The sequence below is a fragment of the Puma concolor genome, chromosome D3, assembly GCF_028749965.1.
Source record: "Puma concolor isolate L17-30 chromosome D3, mPumCon1.1.hap2, whole genome shotgun sequence".
NCBI classification, from domain to species: Eukaryota; Metazoa; Chordata; class Mammalia; order Carnivora; family Felidae; genus Puma; species Puma concolor.
This window is the reverse complement of record NC_141678.1, coordinates 57,786,155-57,812,278: the sequence shown is the minus strand read 5'-3', so window position 1 is coordinate 57,812,278 and position 26,124 is coordinate 57,786,155. Positions and strand designations below refer to the sequence as shown.

Sequence of the window (26,124 nt, the reverse complement as noted above, 5' to 3'; positions counted from 1 at the left end):
AAGTTCAGTGCTAATGTTTAATGACCAGCTACAGGAACTAATTCATCCCATATCCTAGTATCATTTGTTTCTTTGTTCTTTCTGATTTGTCATGATCCACATTTGTTTAAAATACTTTTTTGTGTTGTTTTAATACTACACATCACTTTCAATCAATCTGGGAAGCAAGAAAAGTATAACCATATTCAGTTCATCATGGAATCAGGCCAATCATTGCATCCCTCAACCACACTTCTCAGTATAACCCTGGAGCCCCACCACCACCACCCAGAAACCCTGAAATATTCTGGCAGTGAGGGAAGGTGGTCAGCTACACCAGCCTCCTCTCCTCCACCCTCATGTTTTGGCTTCTTTCCATACTATTCATTCTATATACCATTTCTACAATATTCTTCTTTACAGCCTATTTCCATCTTATTCCCCTGCTAAAAATCTTATTCAGTGATTCCTTGATTTTCTACTTAGTAAATAAAATTAAAATCTCATCTATTTGAAGACTGTCTATACAAGGACCTTAATAATAATCTTTGGGCAACCCAATAATTTAAATTATTATCTCGTTTGAACCAAACAATGATGCCTTGAAGCAGTGGGTAAGTCAGAAAACTCATGCATTTCTTTGCCTAGTATTTCTCACCCACACCTATCCCCACCCATGGTGTTTCCTGCTTCTATCCTCTGTCCAAGTAGAGTGGATTCCCTCTACTGCCAAACTCACTCTGCTCCTGCCCATACCCATTCAGGTGTCTTTTCTCCAAGTGTCTCTTTAGCCCCCTTCTATGTTACCTGTAAAGATCCTTCCAGGTTTTTATCAAACCACTCACCTCCCAAGACCTTCCCTAAGACCAGTTTATCTGTAGACCCTAGGCCTTTAAATCCATGTGGCTAGCTCTCTACACTCACATAGGATATCCAGAGATCTCTTTTTTCTGAAGGTTGGGGCCCTAGTATCAACACACTTAAGAGTTAGGAATAGACCCAATTGGCACAACGTAAGGGGGAAAAGCCAATTCTGCCCCTCCAATGGATACTTAGCAATGTCTGGAAGCATTTTTTTTTTCTGTCACAACTAGGGGTATTGCTTCTGGCATATAGCAGGCAGAGGCCAGGGATGCTGGTCAATACCCCACAATGCACAGGATGACCCACAATAATTAAGTATCCTGCACAAAATATCAACACTGCTGCAGTGAGGAAATCCTGCTCTAGAAGGAACAAGACAAAGTACCCAGAAGACCCAGGCCCTCTACAAGTGATGGGAACATCACCACATTAGATCCAGACCCATCACAAATGCTTTCAGCATTACATTACGTTACATTACAGAATTCTAAACTTATGCAGCACAGCCTCCTGCCCCGCAGCCATCCCAGGAGCATGTGGCAGCACGGCAGTGGCTCCAGAATGACCACATCACAAACTAAGGGAGCTGGCTGCCACACGGCTGCCTACTAATTTTAATCTCCCTTTCTCAAAGGTCATGAATATTTTCAGACCTCTTAGCACACACATATTGTGGACAGACTTGATCTATGTTGCTTTCAGTTGGCAAAGCATTCATTTGCCAGCACCCTGAGCTGCGTTACAGGCTTAACTTTGTCCCTGTCACTTTCCAAGGGACTTTCTAATCCATTATCCTAATTGGCAAATGATATCTAAGTACCAGAAGGCTAAGTGTCCACAATTATATTTATAATGAAAGCTTAATCTCCAAAAGAAAACAGTAATTCATTAAAACCGCCCTTCCCATGTGCCATTACAGTAGCCAGAAGTAAAAAAATGTGCTCAATGGTGAGGTACAAATTAGCTGCCTGAGCATGAAATGCAGACAAGACCAGAGGGGAACTAAGAGATGCATCCTGCTTGGTTCCAGTAAAGTTTTGTCCTTGCTGTACGCAGCCTTGTCACATCCCTAGGGGAGGGGCGGTGGAGGAGACTGGGGCTGAGGGTCAGGGTCTTGGAGGGTGGGAAGCAGTCCTTCTGTGCCCTGCTCTGGCAGGTTTTTTTTTATTTTTTTTAAAGCAGATACATCAACTTTGGCTTCTATATCTTAACAACATTACAGGGAAACTGGAGAAGGTTTCAGGAAGAAAAGGAAGACAAATCTATGGGTCTAATATTTCAGCTTGACTCGCCATAATCCCAAATTCTTCTGCCCTTCTTACTCAAAGAGGTATTTTAGGCTCCACTATGTGCTGCGCATTGTGCTAGGGAAGCTAATCGTAGCTGCCCTACCATGCTTACATAGGTCTTACCAGGTGCCCAATGGGGTTCTCAACACCTGATGTGGATTAACTCATTTAATGCCAACAGCCTTATGACTGTGTCATTTTACAGGGGAGAAAAGGGAGGCAGAGAGAAGTAACTTGCTCAAGATCACAAGCCTTTTAGTGGTAAAGCCAGGGTGTGAGCTGGGTGGACTAGCTCCATCCAATGTCTACCCTCCTACACGGGGACCAGCACTACCACACAAGAGCCACCAATTACCATGTGCAGGGGGTTATGACAAGCACTTGATGTGCCCCATCTCCTCTGTAGGGGGCATGCAAGGTCATCCATCATTTTCCCTGTGGTGTGGCGGGGCATGTGAGGGAAGCTCCAAAGTCTGAACAGAAGTCAACCAACAGGGCACAGAGTCATGGGCCAAATGGCCTGTCTGGGAAGTCCCTAGGAGTCCTGCAGAGCTGAAGCTGGAGGGGCAGGACCTACATCATCTTACCCAGACCTCCAGCCCACCCCATGAGATGCACACAACGAGGACTCCCCCTTTACAAGAAAGTCACCTGAGGCCTGGGAAGATTAAGTAACCTACTCAAGGTCACATGCTACTGGAGTGATAAGACCAAGGCTCAACACATGCATGTCTCAGGACTTCTTAAGACCCAGGCCATGCCCCCTGTGGTTGGAGGCCTTGAACTTGCCTGAGCTCCAATTCCCTGAATTTGCCATTGTCCACAGTACCCCCTGCAGCACCTACCCCTGTTATGAAGAAGCCTCCCTGGGCAAGACCGCCCCAACCTGGCTGAGGGATCCCTGTCTGGACTCTCCAGCACCCGTCAGCACCCCGTCAGATGCAGGGACCCTAGTGCTTGTGTGGGAAGAGGGCCAATTGCTGGCAAAGTGACTTCTCTCCACCTCTTCCATGAGCCCTCTCCCTCAGAAGCAGGTTGCTCAAGTGCCAAGGGCCTCTAAGGTCCTCAAAATCCATACCAAGGAAAGGCTCTGAGCCTCAGCATACTACACACCTCTGCCTGAAGCACCCCCTCCTCAGGAGTATTGGCCTCATCACACGAAACCAGGCATTTTGCTCATGGGAAGAGGCTCCAGCATCAGAAACTGAACCCTGACTACAACTCCAGTTCTTGGGCTCTCTACCCTCCAGTTGCTCATTTCCCATGCATGGGCAATACCACTTATTGGTTAGAGTATTCATAGGCCATGTGTCACAGACAGGAGGAATGAAAGCTAAGGCAGCGTCACTTCCTGTCCACACAGGTGAACTCTTGATCTTTCCAAGTTGGTTGCATTCATGAACGACACAGGTCGTTCATCTATGTGGTCCTGTCGTTATTTCTCCCCAAATCTTGCCATCAGTCAGTGCTTCCATAAATTCTGTTCCAGGATTATTCCAGGTCCCAGAGTTTGTGAGTTTAACTTCCCACTTTGCCCTCAGAACGCTGAGTGGAGAATCATGCCAGGCATACTACAACCGTCACCATCCAGTTATATCAGTCTCTAAACAAGGGACTTTTCTAAAGCAAGTTTGCCACAGATGCTCTCGTCTCAAAACTGTGTGGGGTTCACACCTTGACACACCAAAGCCAGAGATCAGAGGACGATGTCCTACATCGCTTTTGTTATTTAAGGAAGTGTTTACCAAAAATATCCAAGTATAGAACGTGCTCCCAGATAAAAACAGGCAGAACTCAGGACAATGGCCATCATGCATGTCAGAACAAGACCCCAGCACGAACCAGGCTCCATCTCTTCTAGAACAGTGAGCCCAAAGAGAGCATCTGGCTGCACACCCCCCCCAACAGAGTCACATTTTATTTTAGACTCACTCCCTCTCTTTCACCTCAAATACTCCAGCCTTAAAAAGAAGAAAGCTCAGGGCACCTCCAGTTTTAATTTAGCCTGGCACGGCCACCCTACTCCAAGCTGGAAACCCTGCAGAGAAGGCAGAAGCAGCTGCCGGTCATCTCTGCTCTGGACACATCATCCCTTTCTGCTGCACACACAGCTCATCTCTAAGCTACTTGGCAATGGCATTCTAGGCCTCTGGGAGAAGGGGAAGAGCTCAAGTACCCACATGCCTAACTCTTGAGCCTCATATACACAGAACTTCTCTGTGGGGCTCTAGGGGTCCACAAACCACACTGTGGTCTTTCCCTCATGAGTTCAGAGGCCCATGGGAAAAGAGGCATGCCAGCCACACTGATGCAGCCTTACCACTGATGCCCCCCTGGAGAGAACTGGCCTCCCATCCGTGGCCAGACAGGCTTCCTAGTGGTTCAGGCAATGACCCCTGGCCCATGCGAGGGCAGGCTGCTCACCCATGGCTAAGCAAGGATCTTGAGGATTCTTACACTCAAAGAAAAGGGAAAACCTGGGCCTCACTGGATCACTGCCTTACCCCATGTCCACCCATCTCTCCCAGGACAGGAGTGAGGGCAGGTGAGGGCAGCCCCAGCGTCCTTCTGAGGAGCCAAGTAGAATTTCCTGCTCCTGTGCAAGTAAAGAAAGCAGGATTTAAGGGTTCCCCTAAGATGTACCCCTATCAGAATCAAGTAAAAATCCATGCCACATCATCCTAGGGTCTATGTGCACAGGGAAGTTGTTTTTTTTGTTTTTAAGTTTTTACTTATTTTGAGAGAAACAGTGAGCAGGGGAGGGGAAGAGAGAGAGTGGGGGGGGGGAGGGAGGGAGGGAGGGAGGATATTCCAAGCAGGCTCTGTGCTGCCAGTGCAGAGCCTGACTCAGGGGTCCAACTCACAAACTGGGAGATCATAGCCTGAGCCAAAACCAAGAGTTGGACGCTCAATGCGCAGAGCCACCCGGTGCCCCGCGAACATATTAAAAAAAAGAAAATCAATGCTCCAGGAAAGGACAATAACCAGTAACCATGTGAGTTCATTTGGGCACAAAGTGAGGACTTCTTCAACTCTTGGGTCTGGTACTGTTGCCCTCCTAAAGGAGTAAGGAAAGAAAAAAATGCACCTTGCAGCAACAGGCAACAACAAAAGCTGCCCATCCCAACTCTGACATCCTGCCTTTTCATGGGGCCAAGCTCCAGTCCCAAAAGTATAGTTTGCCCATTTTCTGTTTGTATCTAAGAAACAACAGACCTGGGAGAGGCACTGGGGGTTTGTTTTTCCTCTGCTTAGCTCAAGCCTCACATCTAGTTTAAGAATAATAGAAGTCAGATTCTGTACACTTCAGGATCAGGAGAAATCAAGGGTACCATTAGAATTTTATGTGCAAACTTCCTTGGCGAATGACAACAAGGACGAGATTCAAGAGAAAGTTCAATGTAACCATCCTATTAAAGAGACAAAATATATACACATACACACTTTTTAAATGTGCATAGAAAATTCTCCACCTTTGAAATGAATTCTATCCCCAAGTTCAAGTGGAGAAATCGAGACTCAGGGGTTCTAGGACTAGCTCCTTGAAACCCAACTGCTTGTTCCTTCAAGGCCCCTTTACCCTTCCACGCTGAGAGAGAGGAAGGACCTCCATTCCTGCTCTTAAGAGTCACCTAGCATCCTTGGGAAATAGGACACAGGTCACACAGTTGGAGAAGAGGTGAATGGTCAGTGTTCCATGCTGAACACACTGGGGACACAAGGCATGGGTGAGCCGAGCCCTTCTGGTAGGGGGTGAGAAATAGGAGATGCATGTGGGATCAAGCTCAGGTATCCAGTGGGCACAGCACACAGCAGATCCAGAACTCTAAGAGTTAGAAACTCCAAGCACACAGCTTCTAGTCAGAATCATGAGAGTGGATGGAAATGCCCCCCTTTTTGTACTGCATGTACTTAACATGCCTATTTCCCTTACAGCACTTACCACGGTAGTGGCACCCAGTAGGCACCTAAGTAGTGAAGAGTCACTCTCCAAAGCAGGTGGAAAGCTAGACATTTCCGACATTACAGTAATATAAACAACAGTGATGTTTTCAATCCCACCCACCAGACACTGTTGACTCTTGACAGCAAAAGCATCAAAGCTCAAGTTCATGAAAATGGTGTAGCACTGCCAGATGCCAGGTTCTGGACCTAAGACAGCTGCATGGCTCATCAGTGCTTTCCGCAGTTCAGAAGGGAAGCTTGAGGGTCTCCCGTCTTGGAAAAGTCAATGCCACATCCCAGGTCTAACTGCCTGACCATGCTGATTCTGCAGTTAGAATCCTGCCTGTCACTGCTCCTCCCTCACCCACCTTCTCCCCTAAACTAGGACACCCCTAAGAGGAGCCAACATCCTCAGCTACAATCTGGATGCCCAGATCTTAGCAGGACTGCTCCAGGGTATCTGCTTTTTCATTTCTTATTTATTTTTGTCTCCTAGGCCATTTAAATCACATGAAAACATCCTAAAGGAGGGTTATATTTTATACATGTATATAAATATATTTATATGTACATATTATATATAATATGTATTACATACGGTTACATTTTAAATATTTAATCTTGGACAAGAACCATATGATCCTCTCAACAGATCCAGATAAAGCATTTGACAAAATACAGCACCCTTTCTTGATAAAAACCTTCAAGAAAGCAGGGGTAGAAGGATCATACCTTGAGATCATAAAAGCCATACATGAAAGACCAATGCTAATATCATCCTGTGAAAAACAGTTTTCCCCCTAAGGTTAGGAACAAGACAGGGATGTCCATTCTCACCACTATTATTCAACGTAGTATTGAAGTCTTAGCCTCTGCAATCAGACAACACAAAGAAATAAAAGGCATCCAAATCGGCCAGGAGGAGGTCAAACTTTCACTCTTCGCAGATGACATGATACTCTATATGGAAAACCCTAAAGATTCCACCAAAAAACTGCTAGAACTGATCCATGAATTCAGCAAAGTTGCAGGATATAAAATCAATGCACAGAAATCGGTTGCATCCCTATTCACCAACAATGAAACAACAGAAAGAGAAATCAAGGAATCAATCCCATTTACAGTTGCACCAAAAACCGTAAAATACCTAGGAATAAATCTAACCAAAGAGGTGAAAAATCTATACACTGAACGCTATAGAAAGCTTATGAAAGAAATTGAAGACAAAAAAATGGAAAAAGATTTCATGCTCCTGAACAGGAAGAACAAATATTGTTAAAATGTCGATACTACCCAAAGCAATCTACACATTCAATGCAATCCCTATCAAAATATCACCAGCATTCTTCACAGAGCTATAACAAATAATCCTAACATTTGTATGGAACCAGAAAAGGCCCCAAATAGCCAAAGCAATCTTGAAAAAGAAAACCAAAGCAGGAGGCATCACAATCCCAGACTTCAAGCTATTCTACAAAGCCATAATCATCAAGACAGGATGGTACTGGCACAAAAACAGACACTCAGATCAATGAAACAGAATAGAGAACCCAGAAATGGACCCACAAGCACATGGCCAACTAACCTTTGACAAAGCAGGAAAGAATATCCAATGGAATAAAGACAGTCTCTTCAGCAAGTGGTGCTGAGAAAACCGGACGGTGACATGCAGAAGAATGAACCTGGACCACTTTCTTACACCATACACAAAAACTCAAAATGGATGAAAGACCTCAATGTAAGACAGGAAGCCATCAAAATCCTCGAGGAGAAAGCAGGCAGAAACCTCTGTGATCTTGGCTGCAGCAAGTGCTCACTCAACACGTCTCCAAAGACAAGGGAAACAAGCAAAAATGAACTATTGGGACCTCATCAAAATAAAAAGCTTCTGCAGAGCAAAGGAAACAATCAGCAAAACTAAAAGGCAACCAAGAGAATGGGAGAAGATATTTGCAAACGACATATCAGATAAAGGGTTAGTATCCAAAATCTATAAAGAACTTACCAAACTCAACACCCAAAAAACAAATAATCCAGTGAAGAAATGGGCAAAAGACATGAATAGACACTTCTCCAAAGAAGACATCCAGATGGCCAACCGACACATGAAAAAATGCTCAACATCACTCATCATCAGGGAAATACAAATCAAAACCACACTGATATACCACCTCACACCTGTCAGAATGGCTAACATTAACAACTCAGGCAACAACAGATGTTGGTGAGGATGCAGAGAAACAGGATCTGTTTTGCATTGTTGGTGGCAATGCAAGCTGGTGCAGCCACTCTGGAAAACAGTATGGAGGTTCCTCAAAAAACCAAAAATAGAACTACCCTACAACCCAGCAATTGCACTACTAGGCATTTATCCAAGGGATACAGGACTGCGGTTTCAAAGGGACACATGCACCCCAATGTTTACAGCAGCACTATCAACAATAGCCACGGTATGGAAAGAGCCCAAATGTCCATCCATGGATGAATGGATAAAGAAGATGTGGTATATATACACAATGGAGTATTACTGGGCAATCCAAAAGAATGAAATCTTGACATTTGCAACTATGTGGATAGAACTGGAGGGTATTATGCTAAGTGAAATTAGTCAGAGAAAGACAAACATCATACGACCTCATTCATGAGGACTTCAAGAGGCAAAACAGAAGAACATAAGGAAAGGGAAACAAAAATAATATAAAAACAGGGAGACAGGGAGGGGGACAAAACAGAAGAGACTCATAAATATGGAGAACAGAGGGTTACAGGAGGGGTTGTGGGAGGGTGGATGGGCTAAATGGGTAAGGGGCATTAAGGAGTCTGAAATCATTGTTTTACTATATGCTAATTTGGATACAAATTTAAAAAATAAATAAAATTTAAAATAATAAATAAATATTTAATCTTGGATTCTAGGTACAACCTCATCTGGAGGTGACATCACAAGTCCTTCCCATGAGGCCCAAGTCAGCAGTGCCCCCACCCCCCGCCCCTTGAGCTGGACTCAGTACTCCATATCCCCCACACCCCCGAACCAGATGCCACAGCCTGGGACCACTTAAGAGTCCTGATGAAGGCCAAGCCTTGAGTCAGATCCCAGAAAGGACTGAACTGCAAACTCTGGATGACAGCTGAGGAAAGGCAGGGCTACAACTTGAACCCCAACACCAAACTTCCTTGGGAGTTGGGAGATGGGAGGATCACCATCCCAATACCTGCAGCAAAAGCCTATATCACCAGTTCCACCCTTGAGAAGCCTGGCCTGAGCTCTTCCAGGCCATCTCAACAGACATGTCTCACTTCTAGAATCTACTATCTTCCACCAAAAAAGAAAAAAAAAGTCCACAGCATGAATCTCATCAGTGACTCACTCTGGCCTTGGCAATTCCCAGCCAGGACAGCTTTGTGGAGCTCCTTGTCAAGTCCCTAATGGGCTGGTAATTGTTTTTATGGCTTTCTGATGAGGTGTGAAGTGCTCCAGGCTCTCTACATGCTTCCTGGTGGCTTCTGAAGCCCGGGAGCCACTGCCCAGTGATGGCAAGAAGCGCCTAGTCTACCCATCCCCAACCTCACCAGCCCCAGGACCCAAACTGCAGAACAGGAGATAGAAGAAAAGCTAGTGCATGCATTTTAGTGCATCACTTTAAAGTACCATCATTTTAAAGTACCCTGTGCCAGGCAAGTCATTAAAAAATCTTCCAGATACAGTCCACTCACAATTACTATTCCAGGTTATTTATGTGTCAAGACTTTACCATCACTAGTGGAGTTATAGACAAAACAAACATAAGTTTCTATTTTTTTGGTGCAGTTTGAACAGCTTATCCAATCATTCTGTAAATATCAACTCAGAATATTTTGACTACCTTTATAGGGCTTAGAACATAATTTTCCACTTTCAAGTTACACAATATAACTAGCACTTGGTGTTATGTTATGGTGTTTTCACTCCTTTTCACGCACCCAACTGTCTTATTTAATGGTGGAGCACATGCTCAGAAGTTTCACCCTCCCTCTCGGTGGTACCTTCAGGAGAACATCTGGGGACACATACAAGGGTGCCATCAGGCTGCCTTCACTTTCACAAAACCCATTTAGTTTCAGTGAAGACTGGAGTATTTCAGCAAACATGCTGATCATTCGATGCTTGCCCAAAGTGGAACACCCTACAATGTATCAAAACCAGGATCGCTGAAGAGAAGAAAACCACAGAGTGCAAGGCCACTAGTTCAACAGGAATTGTGGACTCAGGACGGCCAACTCCATCCCACAGCATCAAGTAACATGTGAACAGAAACATATTGACCTGTAGTTTCAAACCTGTCGGTGAAGCAGAAAAGGGTAGGGGCTATATCACACATTAAACACCTTAGTTGAGCATTATTTGGGTTTTATATTTAAGAATTTGACAATGTCTTTCCCTAGTTTAATATTTAATGCCATTCTGAGATCCAGTTCTGGATAAGGAAGGTCCTTCAAGAATTGGGGGCAAGACATACATGGCATCCAAGTGAGTTCTGTCTCTAAACACGCCAGACACTCCTCAAGTACCTTCCTTTGAGAACCACTGGGCATTTCCATCGCTCTAACAACTTGTAAAGCAACAACACACAAAACTGCTAAGAACGATGATGATATTTACCACCATTTGCCCCAGGTAGTACCCCTTGGGCACCATGCTTGCACTGTGCACATACTAGCTCCATCACTGCCAGGAGGGGGGCACCAGGGCTCCCTTGTCCTTCCCGTTATCAATAAGCAGACAGACCTAACAAGGCTGAAGGTGGGAGAGGTGGCAGTGGATGCCCCAGGCCCCACTCACAGTGCTCTGCTTGGCATACCTGCAGGCCACGAGCGGTCGCAAGCGCTGTGCTTCTGGATCCACGCCGTACCCCACAGAGCCCGGGGCTCTCCTGCAAACTCTTGAAAATGACACTCCGCCCACTCCCCCAGATTTGTTACTTTCTATTTACTTTCGCGGTCTACTTACTGCCTTTTCTTCCTAAGAAAATACCAAACAAATTCATTTCTGAAATAAATGCATTAAACACACGTCAGTACCATGACCCTTTCAGCAGCTCTTTCGGGTTCCTGGACCAGATCGCAACATAGGCGTGTGTAGGCTTCCCCGCACCACATACCAGTTAGACACCAGCTAAGTGCCCTACAATTCAACTCAACTTGGACACCATCTACCTGTGGAGAACTTCAAGTACCACAGGTTAAAGGATCAGTCTTACAAGACTGTGCACCCTACTTCAAACACTAATAGTCAACTCGGGTTGTCATCTGTGCCCCTGATCTACCAGCTTTTGATCAGAGGTTCGAATGAAGTTCTCGTTGAGTTTGATGAATTCGATACACAGAACTCAAACATTTTACTTGACTACCAGTTTATTATAAAAGGATGTAACTCAAGAACAGCCACGTGGCAGGGACGTATAGACAAAGATATGAGAGAAGGGTACAGCCCCTCCATAATCTCTCCAGATGTGCCACTCTTCCTGAATCTCCCTGTGTCCGCCAACCAGCAAGTTCTCTGAACCTCATCCTTTTGGGGTTTTACGGAGCCTTCATTATAGGCATGAGTGATTGAATCACTCACCAATGGCTAAAAGGTCAGGGATGGAACTGAAAGTTCTAAGCTGTCCAATCACATGGTTGGTAACCCACCCCATCCTTAGGTGGAGATCAAGCCACCTCATTAACAAAAAGAATATTCTGTTGCTCTCCTCGCTTAAATTTCACAGGTTTTAGGAGCTTTGTGCCACAAACAGGATCAAGTTCAAATATTTATCCTATATCACTATCACAGTAGGTTTCTTCAATCAACAAATACTATGGGGTCTGCTCCTATGGTGTGGACACAAAACAGACCACCTTCAAATGCTCAAGAGCTAACTGCTACCTGGAACATAAACCCTACCTCCTATATCTTCCCAGGTAAGGACCAGACCTCCACACCAAGAGCAGGAAGACTCCCAGCCTCCAGCCCAGAACATTTGTGTTCCTTTCCAGGAGTTCCAAAAGCCAGAGCTGCCAGCATGTAGTTCTGGTCAGTTAGGAGCCTTAGTTTCCAGGTCTTCCCAACAAGAAGTCCAAAATGAGAAGCCAAGTCCAGCTGATCAAGATGGAAGTCAGAAAAGGGACGCAGAAACTCCGGCTTCTTCTACAGCAGTTAGCAGCCCGGCTTGGAAAAGGGAGTTTCAGCTGCACAACAAAACATTATCAGCTCTTGAAGGATTAAATCCATTTTTTCCTCAGATCCTAGGACCGTCTACGAATCACACCAGAACTGCACTAGAAAACCGTCCTTCGAAGCCTGGTGAAACTGCTTCGGGAAAGTATTTTGGAAGCCCTATCTAGAGGTTTTGTCAGCACTTCAGACCTCTCAGACCAGAAGGGTTGCACCAGGCTCTGTAACCATGTGTACAGAAAAGAGCCAAAGACCATTTAAAAATGTCCTAAAAAGCAAAGGAAGAGGCAGGTACAAAGAGCACTAGTCAGGAAATTAAGAGAAATTCAGGCCTTAGTTCCCCCACCTCCCAGGATGGGACCTTGATATCACATCCAGATCTTCTGGAGGCCTCAAGTCTCTTAGCCCCTCCCACAGCTCCAGAGGACTAGTGAGGGTCTGTGGGACCAAGGGTGGGTAAAGACCCAACTGCCAAGGTGCCACTCTGTGAACATGGTTCACGTTACTTTTTAAAAAATGGCCAAGATTAACAATCTACAATTTTGTAGACTTCTTCTCCAACTATCTTTGTGACATTTTACAACTTGAAATACTTGCAAATACATTATCTAATTTCCAGGGTGATAGTAAGTCGGCCATTGAATCTAAAGTGGAATCTTCTTAAAAGGCTAAGAAATGACTCAAATATCAACCACCTAATGCTGTACGTTGTCACAAAGATTTCCCTGAATCCATGTAAAATGGATCCCCTCCTGCCCACACCATCACAGCCGTTACTAGGATGCAGATAAATCACATCACCTCACAGTACATTGAACAGAATGTTTTCTTTTTTTCAATTATACTAACACGACTGCAATTACGCTCACCTTTTTTATTTTCTCCTTTGCTGTTCTGTCACTATTACCCTGGCACGTGAACTGAGACTCCAGCACTTATAACCAATTCCCAAACACCTTTATCTCCTTTGAATTAGATCTTGAACCGGCTGCATGTTTTGACTCAACACTAATGTTTTCCATGTGTTTTTATTCCCAAATTAAAATACTTCCCATTTGGTATTTCTAGCGCAACAGCAATCAGTAAAACATGCCCAGAATCCCCACCCAAGAATCCATTTTCTCCAAGTCCCTCAGCAAGACCCGAAAAACATAGGTGCCCACCCAATCCTTGAAGAACCTCCACGTAACAAGGTATCTGCAAGCCATCTGACCTGCTATCAAAATCTCTAGTAACCAGACAAATCACTTTGTTTCCTGACATGCTTTTACTGTTCCATGAGCAAAAATGAAGCTGTTTCTTCACGGGGAGAGCCACAGGTGCAGAGAGCTCGCCACCAGAGGCTGCGTTACATCCCCCAGGCAGCTCAGAGCCAGAAGTAAAAAGCGTCTGTAGCAACACTCTAGAACTTGTTCAAAAGGATGGTGGTTTCCTTCTCAGGGGTTGTTTTTCTGGATAAAACTAAAGGTTCTGCTGGACAGCAACTCTGGAATCTAGCTGACAAGTTTGAACCATATGCTGGCTTGTAACATCTGTTACAGGTCTCCCCACTACTATGACTCCATTCTCCCGAGTCAATTTCTGCCAAAATTTCATGTTCCTTGTCAAGGATGTAAGCCATTATTAGGACAGTGCAAAGTAAACATCGATAATGGTTCTACGGCAATGCTCAAATTTTATACAACAAACTAGGGATCTTCAGAGATCAAAGGTGACAAAGAAGCCATGAATAATTTAAAGAAAGTCAAAAGGGGAGAGTAAGGACACAAATGTGACCTTAAGAGACCTTGTGTAGGTGCTTTTCTTTCTTGTGGGTCAATCCACATTTGCTCAGATTTCCTTCCTCTTAATTCCCATAGCTGACCTGAGTTTCCAGCTGGATCTAGAAGGTTCCCAGGCAAATTCTCTCATAGGTGCGTCTCCTTTTTTTTATTCACCCCCTGTATTTATGTTTACCGGCATGTCCGTAGATAGTAGAGTTATTCTTTAAGTTCGTTCTCTACATGTTTTTAGTTTGGGGCAACAAACCATTCCTGACTTCTCTGTGTATTGTCCACATCTTTATGTGGATAGATTTGACAGAACTGAATGGCTAGGAGTATTTAAACACCAGACCCTGGGGCAGTTTAACCACCTAATGGAACATTCCACATCCTACCTCTACCCTTTCTCCCTTGGGGGAGAGGGGTATGGGCACATCTGTCAATCACTGTTTGGCCATAAGCCACCTTAGCGGTAGCCACCCACAGAGTGAAGAGTCTGACAAGCTGACTTCTCCCAGCCCAGACCCAATGGCCTTCTAGACACACGAGCATTCTGTGGGGTCTGCACCTGGGGGCTGAAGTAGATTAATAGGAACCAGATGATGGGAGGTATTTATCTGATTAGCCCAGAGGGCCCATTTTTACCCAGATAACAGAACTCTAGGTAACAGCAGGTCACAGACCTGATGGGGTGTAAAAGGGAGATTTAAAAAGATTCATAAGCACTAAAAGTCTCCTGTAGCAAAGAGAGACTCAGGATTTCAAATCTGAACACAATTTGTGCCAAGACAGTGGCTAGCCACTTGGGGATCCCAGAAAGAAGGCTGGGATGGAGGGGCACCTGGGTGGCTCAGTTGGTTAAGCATCTGACTCCTGGTTTCAGCTCAGGTCATGATCTCAAGATTTCCTGAGTTCAAGCCCCATGTAGGACTCTGAACTAGCAGCATGGAGCCTTCTTGGAATTCCCTTTCTCCCTCTTTCTCTGCCTCTCCCCAAATAAACTTTAAAAAAAGAAGAAGGCTGGGATGGGAGATGGGCTCCAGGATTTCTGGACAACCAGTGGATCCCTCCATCGAAGGACAGGAAATGTGACCCACTGTCCCTAACCCCACAAGGGAAGACTATGACCAGGAAACTAGGAGCCTAGCCACTGTGACATCCACAAACAGGGCAGGAGGAAACCTCTGCCAAGGCCACGGAGTAAAGGTAAGAGCAGAAGCTGGCACCTGGGAGGACACAGGACTAAGTCAGCAAGAATCCCAGGCCCAAGACTTGAAGTCAGACACATCAGGGCAGGGGTGCCAAAAGGAGAAAGAACGGCTGGGGTGGGGGGCTGCTTCTGGTCAGAGCACAGCCTATTTTACAGTTTTCCCAGTCACCCAGCAGGCCTTGGGGACCTGCCACCTATAACATGGGGCCAGCAACACCTACATGGACAGAGGAGCAGCACACCCAAGCTAGAAGGGCTCCACATTCACTGCACAAGCCTCAGGTGTCTCAGCACCCACCATGCTAAGGGGCACCTCATCTTTACTAGCTAATATACAAATACCACCAGGTGTTAAGCCCAAGAGGGTCCAAAAGGCATTTTGAGGTTTGCAGAAGGAAACCTAGCTTTCATGGGAATTCCAGAATCAAGAGGCAGTGAGGACCACATTGGAATCCAATTAACAGTCCAAACCCAGTGTCCTCTAACAGCCCACCTGAGGAGCAAGTGCAACATCAAAAAAGCAGCTGTAGGGAGGCCTCCGTGCAGGGCCAGGAGGGCTCGGCCACATAAAACCCCAGCTCAAACTTTACAAGCCACTCAGAAGCGGGCAAGTGGTACTCTGCCCGGTCAGAAAGCTCAGCAAGTGGGGAGAGAATAGGAGCCACACTCATTCACAGGCTAAACAAGGCAGAGCCTGAGAAAAGGATTAGAGAACAAAAAGGGGGGGGGGGTGGTCAGGGATCATGGGTAGAGTTCCCCTCTCCAACTTCTAAACACAGAACCCATACTGTAGCCAGAGAAGATTCAGACACTAGGCAGAACCTGTAGCTCACCGGGAGCCCCTGAGCCGTCAGGCACACCACAAAGACTCTCACACCACCTCCATCACTACCAACCAAAGCCAGCCCTGATCCAAGACCTTTAACCATCAAGGCTGCACACAGCCACAGGAACCTTCTCAACACCGTGCCCCAGGGAGCAACCCCCTCTCAAACAGCTAGCACCTGAGCTGAATCCCCTCGGTCACTCCTGCACTAGAAGATTCTTCTTGAAACGCTGCCCACTCCCTCCATTTGTCATTAGCCCCGCTGCTGGAACAGCACAGCACGAAGCACAGAGCCGGAGGACTCCACTCCGGAGAGGAAAAGGCCTGGCAAATGCTGTATGGAAGCCTCATTCTGTTGTCTATGTTGCTGGAAATGGACTACTTTTTCATCCATGGATGAAGCAGCCTTCTCCAAATGTGCTTTTCTCGCCCTACCAATGTCCTCTCTCAGTGATTTGACCTTTTACGAGCAAGGAGACTAACCTCATGGAGAGATTAGCCACTTCAGCTACCTCACCAGTTTCTGCCTTCCTCACCTCTGTCTTCATGGGCAGACCTCATCATCTCCTAGGTTTTGGGGAAACTCCTCTAAAGGCTCTAAAAATCCTTTGTACCAGGTTGTTCTTCACAACTACAATCAGAAATTACACTTTGCCGTCTTAAGCCAATGTATCCTTTTAATTCAATGCTGGATATCTCCAAGTGTCCACCTTACAGGTCGCAGACCATCACTTGACAGGGTTTACTTATTCTCTTAACGAGAAGACAGGGTCTGGTCCAGAAAACTGAAGCAGAAGTTTTAAGCCCAACAAAATGCTTTTGAAGTAAGCCAGTAGAAAACCCTCAGAAAACACCTTTAGGATCCTAAGGATTTCAAACCCTTTTTGTTTTTAAATCCTCAATTCCATTTATTATCCTTACAATTATTCTGCACCTTTTCTCTTCAAGAGGAGATTGAGTCATCAGAGCCAGCTGGCCCTCTGAACATTTTTCTGGTGTCTGGAAATAAGATCACTTGCAGGGACCAACTAATTTATTTTCTCTAGCTAACCTCATAAAAATGCAGACTTTAATGCCAATCAGGTTTTTTTTTTTCCTCCATCCGTATCTAAGTTCATGCCTACAACAGGACCATCGGTTTAAGGGACGGAAGCTAGTCATGCATCGTTTGCTGCAACATTTCATCAAGTGGTCATACCCAAAATGTACAAAGAAATAAGAATGAGAGTGGAGAAGAGCAAAGAGGTACAAATAGCTTAAGGGTCTCTCTCCACACCGAAATCCCATTCCAACTTCCTGCTTCAGCACTGCTGTGCTATCAGAAAAGGCCTCTGTTGGCTGCCAGCCATGACCTTCAAAGCAGCATCCAGTGGCCTTCACTTTTTGGGAGATTGGCTCGGTTGCTGACCACAAAGGCTCCACACCACTCTTGTCCCAACTGGGTACAGAGTTCCAAAGTTAACACTGGAGAATTCCAACGGCAGGTCACCTCCAATTCATCAACATGCAGTCCTGGATTCTAAACATTCCTATACTTAATAGGAAGTAAGAGGATTGTAGGGTGTAAAAAACGTTTTGGAGAAATTTACTTGATAGCATTTTAAACCCAAGCCCAAACCGATCCTGGATCCTTCCAGGCCAATCGTGTAGCAGGAAAGGGGTCGTTGGGGAAGTGGCATATGGTGCCAGGCCTAAGAACAGTCATTGTCTGATGTCTGTAATAGCTTAACCATGGCTTATATGGCAAGGATGGAAACCATCTGGAAAAGAAACAAGGACTCAACCAACTGTTATGAAAAAGGTTTTCCCCCCACTTGTCATGTTTTCTTTTTCTCCTTTCAACTGAAGATTGTTCCAGGTTTGGTTTATCCATCCCAAAGAAATCTCATCTAATATTGCCATTTGGAAAGGAAAAGAATATGTCACAATGGGGGTTGGTATTTCATACACATCACACATACATTCCATTTTCTATACATAACCAAAGGATAATATTTAGTGCTGTTACAATAAATCTATCCCAGATCTTGCCAATAATAGGTAACGGAACAAGAAAGGGTTTTTTTTTTTTTTTAATACAAAGGAAAAGCTTTGACTCTTGGGTACCCATGTTAAGTTATACAGTCAAGCCCTCCCATCTGACACAATTGGGGCTGAGGTAATGAGTGGTGAGAACTAATTAAAGCACAAAATCCTTTTAAGGTAACCAATACCTTAAAACTTTATTTAATCTGCAGCTATCAAAATTGACCATCCCGGTTTGCCTGTTATGAGATATGGCACAGTAAGGGTGTACACTTTCACACCCAAGCTATGGGTGTGAAAAGGTCATTTCAAGCTATGGCCTTTCTTTGACTAAGAGTCTACTAACTAGAATTATCCGTGGACCTTCTGTCATGAACTCCTCCAATGATGTGGTCTGGGATTTCCAATCCCCGTTTCTGTGAAATCGAGCAAGAACGGAGATACTTGTGAAGACTAGAGCCCTTCTGTATTTTTTCCCATGTTCCCCAACTCTTAAAAGATGTCCCAACCCACCTATGTTGATGAATGCTTTGATAGTAACTAGTTTTGAATCTTGTCCAAACTATTCCATGTATTTTGAAAGCAGTGATTTTTATACTCCTGTTTAATCCGTTTATAAGATATTCACCTACTATTTCATCCCATTACTTAAGTCCAATAGCAAGCGCGATTGGCATAAGGAGGCTGGGGAACAAACACACCGATCCTGTCAGCACCTGGTTCAAGCACTCCAGCAGGAAGGCATGTGTGTCTTGGGAGAGCCCTGGACCAGCTGGTGGTGCTCGGTGTGCTATGGGGATAAGTTATGTGTTTTACATGCCACAGGTATTACACGAGACTGTAGAATACCTAGGTTAATGCAAGTCAATGGCATAGCTGTTTAAAAAACTGTACTTGAAATATTTATATTCCAAAAAAGTGTATTTACCTAACAGGAATTAGTTCATTCGGATTCTGATCTAGCCTATTTCAGTGTTCATCTGCTTTGCCCTGCCTACTCTCATGGGAAATACCAATTCATATTCCTGTCCCCTATCTCTACTGGTTATTAGCTATACTTCAATATTTCACTTCAATGGTATTCAGCACCTTATATATTGGAATTTGTTCTAGATCTGGATTTGGGGGAAGGTGGGGTCATGCCAAGTCCTAGGTCACAGACCTTTTCATCAGGTAGATTTATATATATAACTGGAAAAAGTGTCAAGCAGGTGATAAAACTAATGATTAAATATATATTGCCTATTTTTATAGTACAGAGTTCATGGTCACTCAGTGCTACAGGCAGCTGACACGTTAACAGTCACTACTGAGGCTCCTACAGACCTCACTGTTTCCAACATGATTAGGAACCCTCCCACCCCTGAGGTGTAGGAGTCTGCTATACAATTACTCGCTGGCCACAAAAGTTGTCACCAGAGACCCTAACCTCCTTGCACACCTAATACCAGATGACTTTAAATTACACAGTTGCCATGTACATTCATCCCCTCCCTCCCTCCATCCCTGGTTCTCCAACAAGGAAATAGGAAGTGAAGGGACCAGAAACCATCCCTTCTACTCCACTCAGTTACCACATCCGAGGTATAGACTGGGCCTCTAGAAGATGACTTATGCTCTCTTAATTAGTGTCCTGAATTAAGACCACAACCTGAATAAAAGCAAAACTATTCAAACATGGAAAATTTCTACGTATAAAATAATTTATAGTTTTTTTTCTTCTCTTTATGTTACTAGATACTTGCCTCAACTTGACCCAATGCCAGGAGGAAATCAGGCCCCGGTTTTAGATCCCTTTCACATAAAAATTGGCTACGTCACAGAAGTAACTGCTTTCGTTGCCATTCAACCCACATGTATAGATGGGGAAAACAACAGGTACAGGAAAATGGCTGCAGGAATGGCCCCCAGTAGGGTTCTGGTATGATCACTGGCAAACCATTCTGAACCACAAGTACATCCACTTGACACGATATTGCTTTCAATCTACAGACGCCCCATCCTACACTGACCGGAGATTTCCCTGTCACCTGAGCACAGCCTGGAGGCTCAGCCCCCACTTCTTCACAGCGAGCTTCATGGAGCCACCAGAAGGCATGTGAATATCACTTCAGTTGGCTGGAGGTTCACACTAACACAACCCCATCAAGAATCTCATCAACAATCTGTCTTACCTCAAGCTCTGCTGACTAACCAAAAAGCAAAGGAAGTTGCAATGAAACAGGGCTTCAAAAACTATTGCCAAAAATGACTTCACTAAACTAATCACCTGTGGTAAGGACTAACCGCAATGAATAGCATACTCCCAAGTATTTTATTGGGATTAACATTTAGATGACATTTCTTATCACACATTTAATCACTCGAGGGCCGATGGCAAGTTCCCCTTCTGCACCTGTCACTCACCAATGCAGGCATGGACCCTCACGGACAGCTGTGTCCTCAGGACGATGCTGTGCTTTTTGCCCCGCCTAAAGGAGACAGGAGACAAAATATACATGGGTATCAGAGTAGTCACCAAAAAGACACATACATGCTATCAATCAGCTTTAAGGTTCTGGCACACCCACCTCAAAGAGATTCTAGATCAGCAGGGACCTGTACAGAACAAGAATTTATCCAGAAATAACATGTCACAGGGCTTTACAGAAAATAAAACAATCCGGTTTGATTCTGTTGGATGGGCACACAGCTTTTATTACCAAACCTGGTCAACTCATCCCGTCCACAGAGTCTGCACACACCCATGCTGGGACAATTTTAAGATCTGTGCCCAAGTGAAATCCCTGGAATAGGACAACACAAACCTGCTTGATCATTCCCCTGACCACGTTTACATTTTTGGATATAGAAGAAGGGCATACACAGTGGAGTCACCACAAAGAGCTGGCTTGCTGTCCATCAGGGCAATACTGTTACAGCTTTTACTCTTCGCTCACAGGAAGGTGGGAGTCCACCCAGTAGCTTACAGGCTATTTATTCTCAGGAATGCCAATTTACGCCATGCTTTGTCTCCCCTCCTCCTCTTTCTCACTTCAGGGAAGCAACCAGGATGGCCCTGTGCCCCAACTCTGCTCCCGGGGTCGGGGGTGGGAGTGGGGGGTCCTCCCACCCTGAGCTGAGGACTAAACCACATAGCAGTTAAGCAGATATATGGGAGAAAAGAGCAGACCCGTCTACCTAAGGGCAGCAAAGGCTTTGAGATTTGGACAAAGTGGGGAGCCGGTGGACAAAGATGAAATGGAGCCAGCCAACCAGCACAGCAGCAGATAACCTGCTGGCTCTCGAAGCTGCTGAACCCCCTGCCATCCCTCTTCTGGCAGCTCCTTTATCCCCATCAGGGCTTCCCCTACAACACAGCCTGACAGTGCTTTCCTGCTTCCTGCACTTGTGGCTGTGTTGGAAGGAAGGGAACAAATCTGACCAAGGCACATGGTTAATATCGTGGTTATAAATTCACAATCACCGAAACAGTGTATTTTATTCTCGAGACCAGGTAAGAGGACAAAGAAGTACGGTTTTTAAAATGGTTTCTTTCAAAGGAGAAAGGAAAACCCCTTGCATAGTCCTGCAAGAGGAGGCAGTAGCCTCCACCCCAGCAGCTGCTCGTAAGCACAAGACCTACATTTATGGTCCCTTCAGATCCCTCCTTTCTACTTTGTGTTCATCTGATGCTTTCACATTTGCCATGTGCAAGGCACTGGGCTCAAGGAGCTTGTAACAAATACACAACGCTTGACCCATCTTCACAAGGTTGGATTCCTATCAACCCAGACTTCAAGACTTTCTACACACACACACACACACACACACACACCCTTTTCCTCTTGACAATCTAGATGTTGACACTCCCTCAGTTCTTGTGATCATACTAGAAAGTCCTAAGCGCATGGAACAGAATGAGGGAGAAGACTTCAGTGTGTTCTGGGAAAAGGCAACAGGAAATGGGTTCCGGGACGGTGGGGCAGGGAGCAGCCACCAAGTGTGTAGTTTCACCCAGAGATGGGCAGAAGCCATGCTTGGAACAGTGACCAGAGAATCAAAGAGTGAAGGCCAGACCCTAATTATGAGTAATAGCCAACCCTAAGTCCACAGATATGATAACATGAGTTACAGAAAATCTTCCAGGAGTTATGAGTCAATAAATAAAGTATGGAGACAAAGTACATGCTTTAGATGCCCAGATGTGGGGGGAAAGTAGGGAATGGCCGGGTAAAATATTTCAGAAAACCTCAGGTTCTGGAAAAGTTCAGAAGGGCCAATTGATAGCCCTGCTTTTATCTTTAAACAATGACAAAAATCCAATGTTGAGGAAGTGCTTGTTTTCCCACAGAACTCTCCGGTCCCACAGTAGGCATGTGGTATGGTGGCTCTGGGATTCCAGGCACTTGCACGCAAACAAGGACGGTCTTCCTGAGGAAGCGATGGCAGGCACACCATACTGGAGGGGTCCTCTTTTCTGTGCTTGTACACTGAGAAAGCAAGCAATCGGCTTGGTTATGCTAAACCCTAAGGGAATTTATAAAGCCACAGAACAGGGGCGTCTGGGCGGCTCAGTCAGTTAAGTGTCTGACTCGTGGTTGCCACTCAGATCATGACCTCACCACTCAGGCCATGACCCTGTGGTTCAGGAGTTCAAGCCCCGCATTGGGCTCTGCACTGACAGTGCAGAGCCTGCTTGGGGTTCTCCCTGTCCCCTCCGCAGTGCCCCCCACTAAATAATCTTAAAAATGAATGACCACAGAAAAAAAGGCCTATTTCATAGTTTAGCACTTATAATTCCTCTGCTTCAACATTCTACCTCCTTCTCCGCCTGCCCCCATACACAAAAGCCTCAGTTAAAGAAACCTGTGTGGAATTGGGGGCCATGGCAACAGCAGTCCCGAGACAAAGGAGGCTCCAAATCCCAGGAATTCCTAGCACAGAAGAGGACTAGCCTAGGCGGAGGGAAGTGGTGATCATGCAGGCAGGTCCACAGAAGGTGTCCTTCACCTCCCACCCCACCCCCCATTTCTCCCACCTTTGATGTGGGTGTCATGGCTATGCCCACTCTGCAGATGAGGAAAGTAAAGCTTGGAGAAAGGGGATCAACCGCATCAAGTCACATGGCTGGTGGAACAGACCCAGGCTGAAAGCAGGACGACTCCAGAGTCACCTGCACCATCCTGCCCTTTGCTGCAGGGTCACCTCACTAGGTAACCTTCCCCAGAGCTTACAAAGGGTCAAGAGAGGCATTCTTAGAGACTGGCTTAACCTCAAGGCTAAGAACCTAACAAAAAAGCACACGCATTAAAAAATTACAATGCAGGGACACCTGGGTGGTTCAGTCAGTGAAGCATCCAACTCTTGATCTCAGCTCAGGTCATGATCTCATGGTTTGCAATATCAAGCCCCACGTCAGGCTCCGTGCTGACAGCATGGAGCCTGCTTGGGATTCTCAAAATAAGCATTTAAAAAATAATAAATGGGGGAAGAGAGGTTTTAAAAAATTATGATGCAAATGAAGAAAATATTGGCTAACCAAATTAGGTTTATTCGAAGAATTCAAGAATTACAGCAAGTTTCAGGTTTTAGAGATGTATCAAAGATTGGGGCACCTGGGTGGCTCAGTCGGTTAAGCGTGTAACTTCAGCTCAGGTCACGATCTCACGGTTAGTGAGCCCCCCAGCATGGGGCTCGAAAGCCTGGAGCCTGCTTCAGATTCTGTGTCTCCCTCTCTCTCTGTGCCTCCCCCACTCACACTGGGTCTCTTGAAAATAAGTGTCAAAAAGAAAAAAAAAGTTTAAAAATGTATCAAAGGTCAATGCATGGAGGACACCAATCATAAGGACCCTTTAAATCTGATTACTTCCCTCCCTCCACAGCTTTCTTACTGGACATACTAGAGAAAGAGATTTTTATTTAATATGTGACCCTCTCACTTTCCCTGACTCTACAATCTTTTGGCTAATTCTTTTCGCTTTAGAGAAATAAAGGTATCTAATTATTTAATCCCCACTTTTTCCAGTAAATATGCCCGCATCTCCTGTTTCACAGCTTAAAACTTTGAGGAAATTAAATCACAGATATACTTTTCCTCTGCCCCCAATAGGATACTAGGTCAGTTTGGGTTCAGACAATAATCCTAAATTGTTAACATTTACGGAAAGCTTATTATGTGCCAGGCCTGTAACTACCCTCTTTTTAGTTAGACTTCATTTTTAAAGACAAGTTTTAGGTTCACAACTCCCTTCCTCCAAAGGATCACCCCAGCCTCTCTGGTCCTTAACGCTTCTCACCTGGGTACCAGGCCTCTCTCTATGCAGATTTGGTCTTCACAAGATTACTACGAAGTAGGTTACATGGCCATTTTTACAGTGAGGAACTTAAGGCCCAGAAAGGTTAAGCAACCTTGCTGAGGTCACACAGCTAGAAATTCAAAGAGCTCAGGCTCCTCCCAGCAAGTCTGACCCCAAAGCCTGAACTATCACCTCCCTACATCTGCCTCCCAGATTGATGTTCCTTCATTCCCTTGGTCCACCCATGTTCAAAGGTGTCTACTTTGTGCTGGAGAGCACAGGATATGCCAAGGTAAAAGGTACATCCTGCCTCAAGACAGGAAAAGAGAACTCCTCTCACTTCATAGCAAAGTTATGTGTACAAGGAATGGACACACATCCTGCTGTCCTTTCCCTTCTTCCCAGGAGCTGGGAGGCAGAGAAGAAGGTAAAAGCTGAAGAAACCACTCTGGACACACAGATGGAAGGATTTTGAGGACATGACAGCTGTTCTACCAGACCTAAGGATGACTGTCTACGTTTGAACTCTTAAACAAGAAACAAATTCATCTTACTTTTTTTCCATTTATTTATTTATTTTTTTTTTTTTTTTTAAGACAGAGTAGGAGCCCAGGAGAAGGGCAGAGGGAGAGAGACAGAACTTTAAGCAATCTCCATACTCCACAACCCTGGGATCCTGACCCGAGCCAAAACCAAGTCGGACACTCAACCCACTGAGCCACCCAAGTACCCCCAAACTTATCTTTAAACGTTCCTATTTTGGTTCGAGATCTACCCTAACCACTACATGCTTTCTTGCCTTAATGATGCTAGAAGACGAGCAGCCATATTTGAAGGGTGATCAAATCGGAAAGATGGAAGTCACATCCTAAAGACGGCAAAGTAGAAGGATAAGATAAGTCCGGGCTCCTATGAGCGTCTTGTCATCAACACATCATCCTTCAAATGGCCCTAATTACCCTCGTTTTAATTGGACCTCGTTTTTAAAGAGAAGTTTTAGGTTTACAACTCCCTTCCTCCAAGGGATCACCCCAGCCTCCCTGGCCCTTGATGCTTCTCACCTGGGTCCCAGGCCAATGTGTCTCACCTGGTCACCTCATACCTCGAGTATGGCTCGACACAACCGAATTTGCAGGAGCCCTCTCCCTCTCCCCAGATGGCTCCCACCCCAGAACCTTGCTACTTTTCTCAAGTCACTGTTACCCAGCTATTAATGTCATGTAGCCCATTTTACTCATGTTTTGCTGTAATCCGTCAACTAGTGCCACAGCTCTAGATTCACAGCACCCTCCCCCCCTTTCCACCACATACCCCAAACCACCCCCCAACCCAGCCTTCCTCAGCTATCAGGTTCAGGTACACTAGGTCACAGCGGCCACCCTCCCTGGTACTTGATTGACTTCTGGGAGGGTTCCTTCTTTGCAATTCAGGTCTCTTCTGACGCCCACCCACACCTTAAAGCCCAGAGCCCACCTCAGCTCACCCAGGCCCACCTGATGCCATCTTTGTCCAGGGATGCAATCTGACATTTGAAGCTACTTAGAGTCTTTCCACTCCCACAGTCCACTCAGCATAGGAGTTCATTCTCTCCTGTCCGATTTCCTACAGAACTGTCTCCTTCACGCAGCCCTGAAGGGCTTTAAAAAGCACCACTGCCTGGGCCAACCACCCAAGTTCCTAGTTTATTGGTCTGAAGCTGGGCGGGGGAAAAAAAATTGTTAAAGTTGCTTAAGTGGTGGCCGTACTCTC

At 45.4% G+C, this 26,124-nt stretch overlaps 1 protein-coding gene across 12 annotated transcripts in view; it reads right to left on the bottom strand.

Annotated features, from left to right (window-relative positions):
- FHOD3 (formin homology 2 domain containing 3) overlaps positions 1 to 26,124 on the bottom strand; it is a 471,894-nt gene that overhangs the window by 378,010 nt on the left and 67,760 nt on the right. For all 12 annotated transcript variants that reach the window (XM_086682773.1, XM_086682772.1, XM_086682774.1 and 9 more), the window contains exon 3: positions 20,504 to 20,568. In XM_086682773.1, coding sequence (XP_086538899.1) covers positions 20,504 to 20,568 — 65 coding nt within the window. The remainder of the gene's footprint in view (positions 1 to 20,503; positions 20,569 to 26,124) is intronic.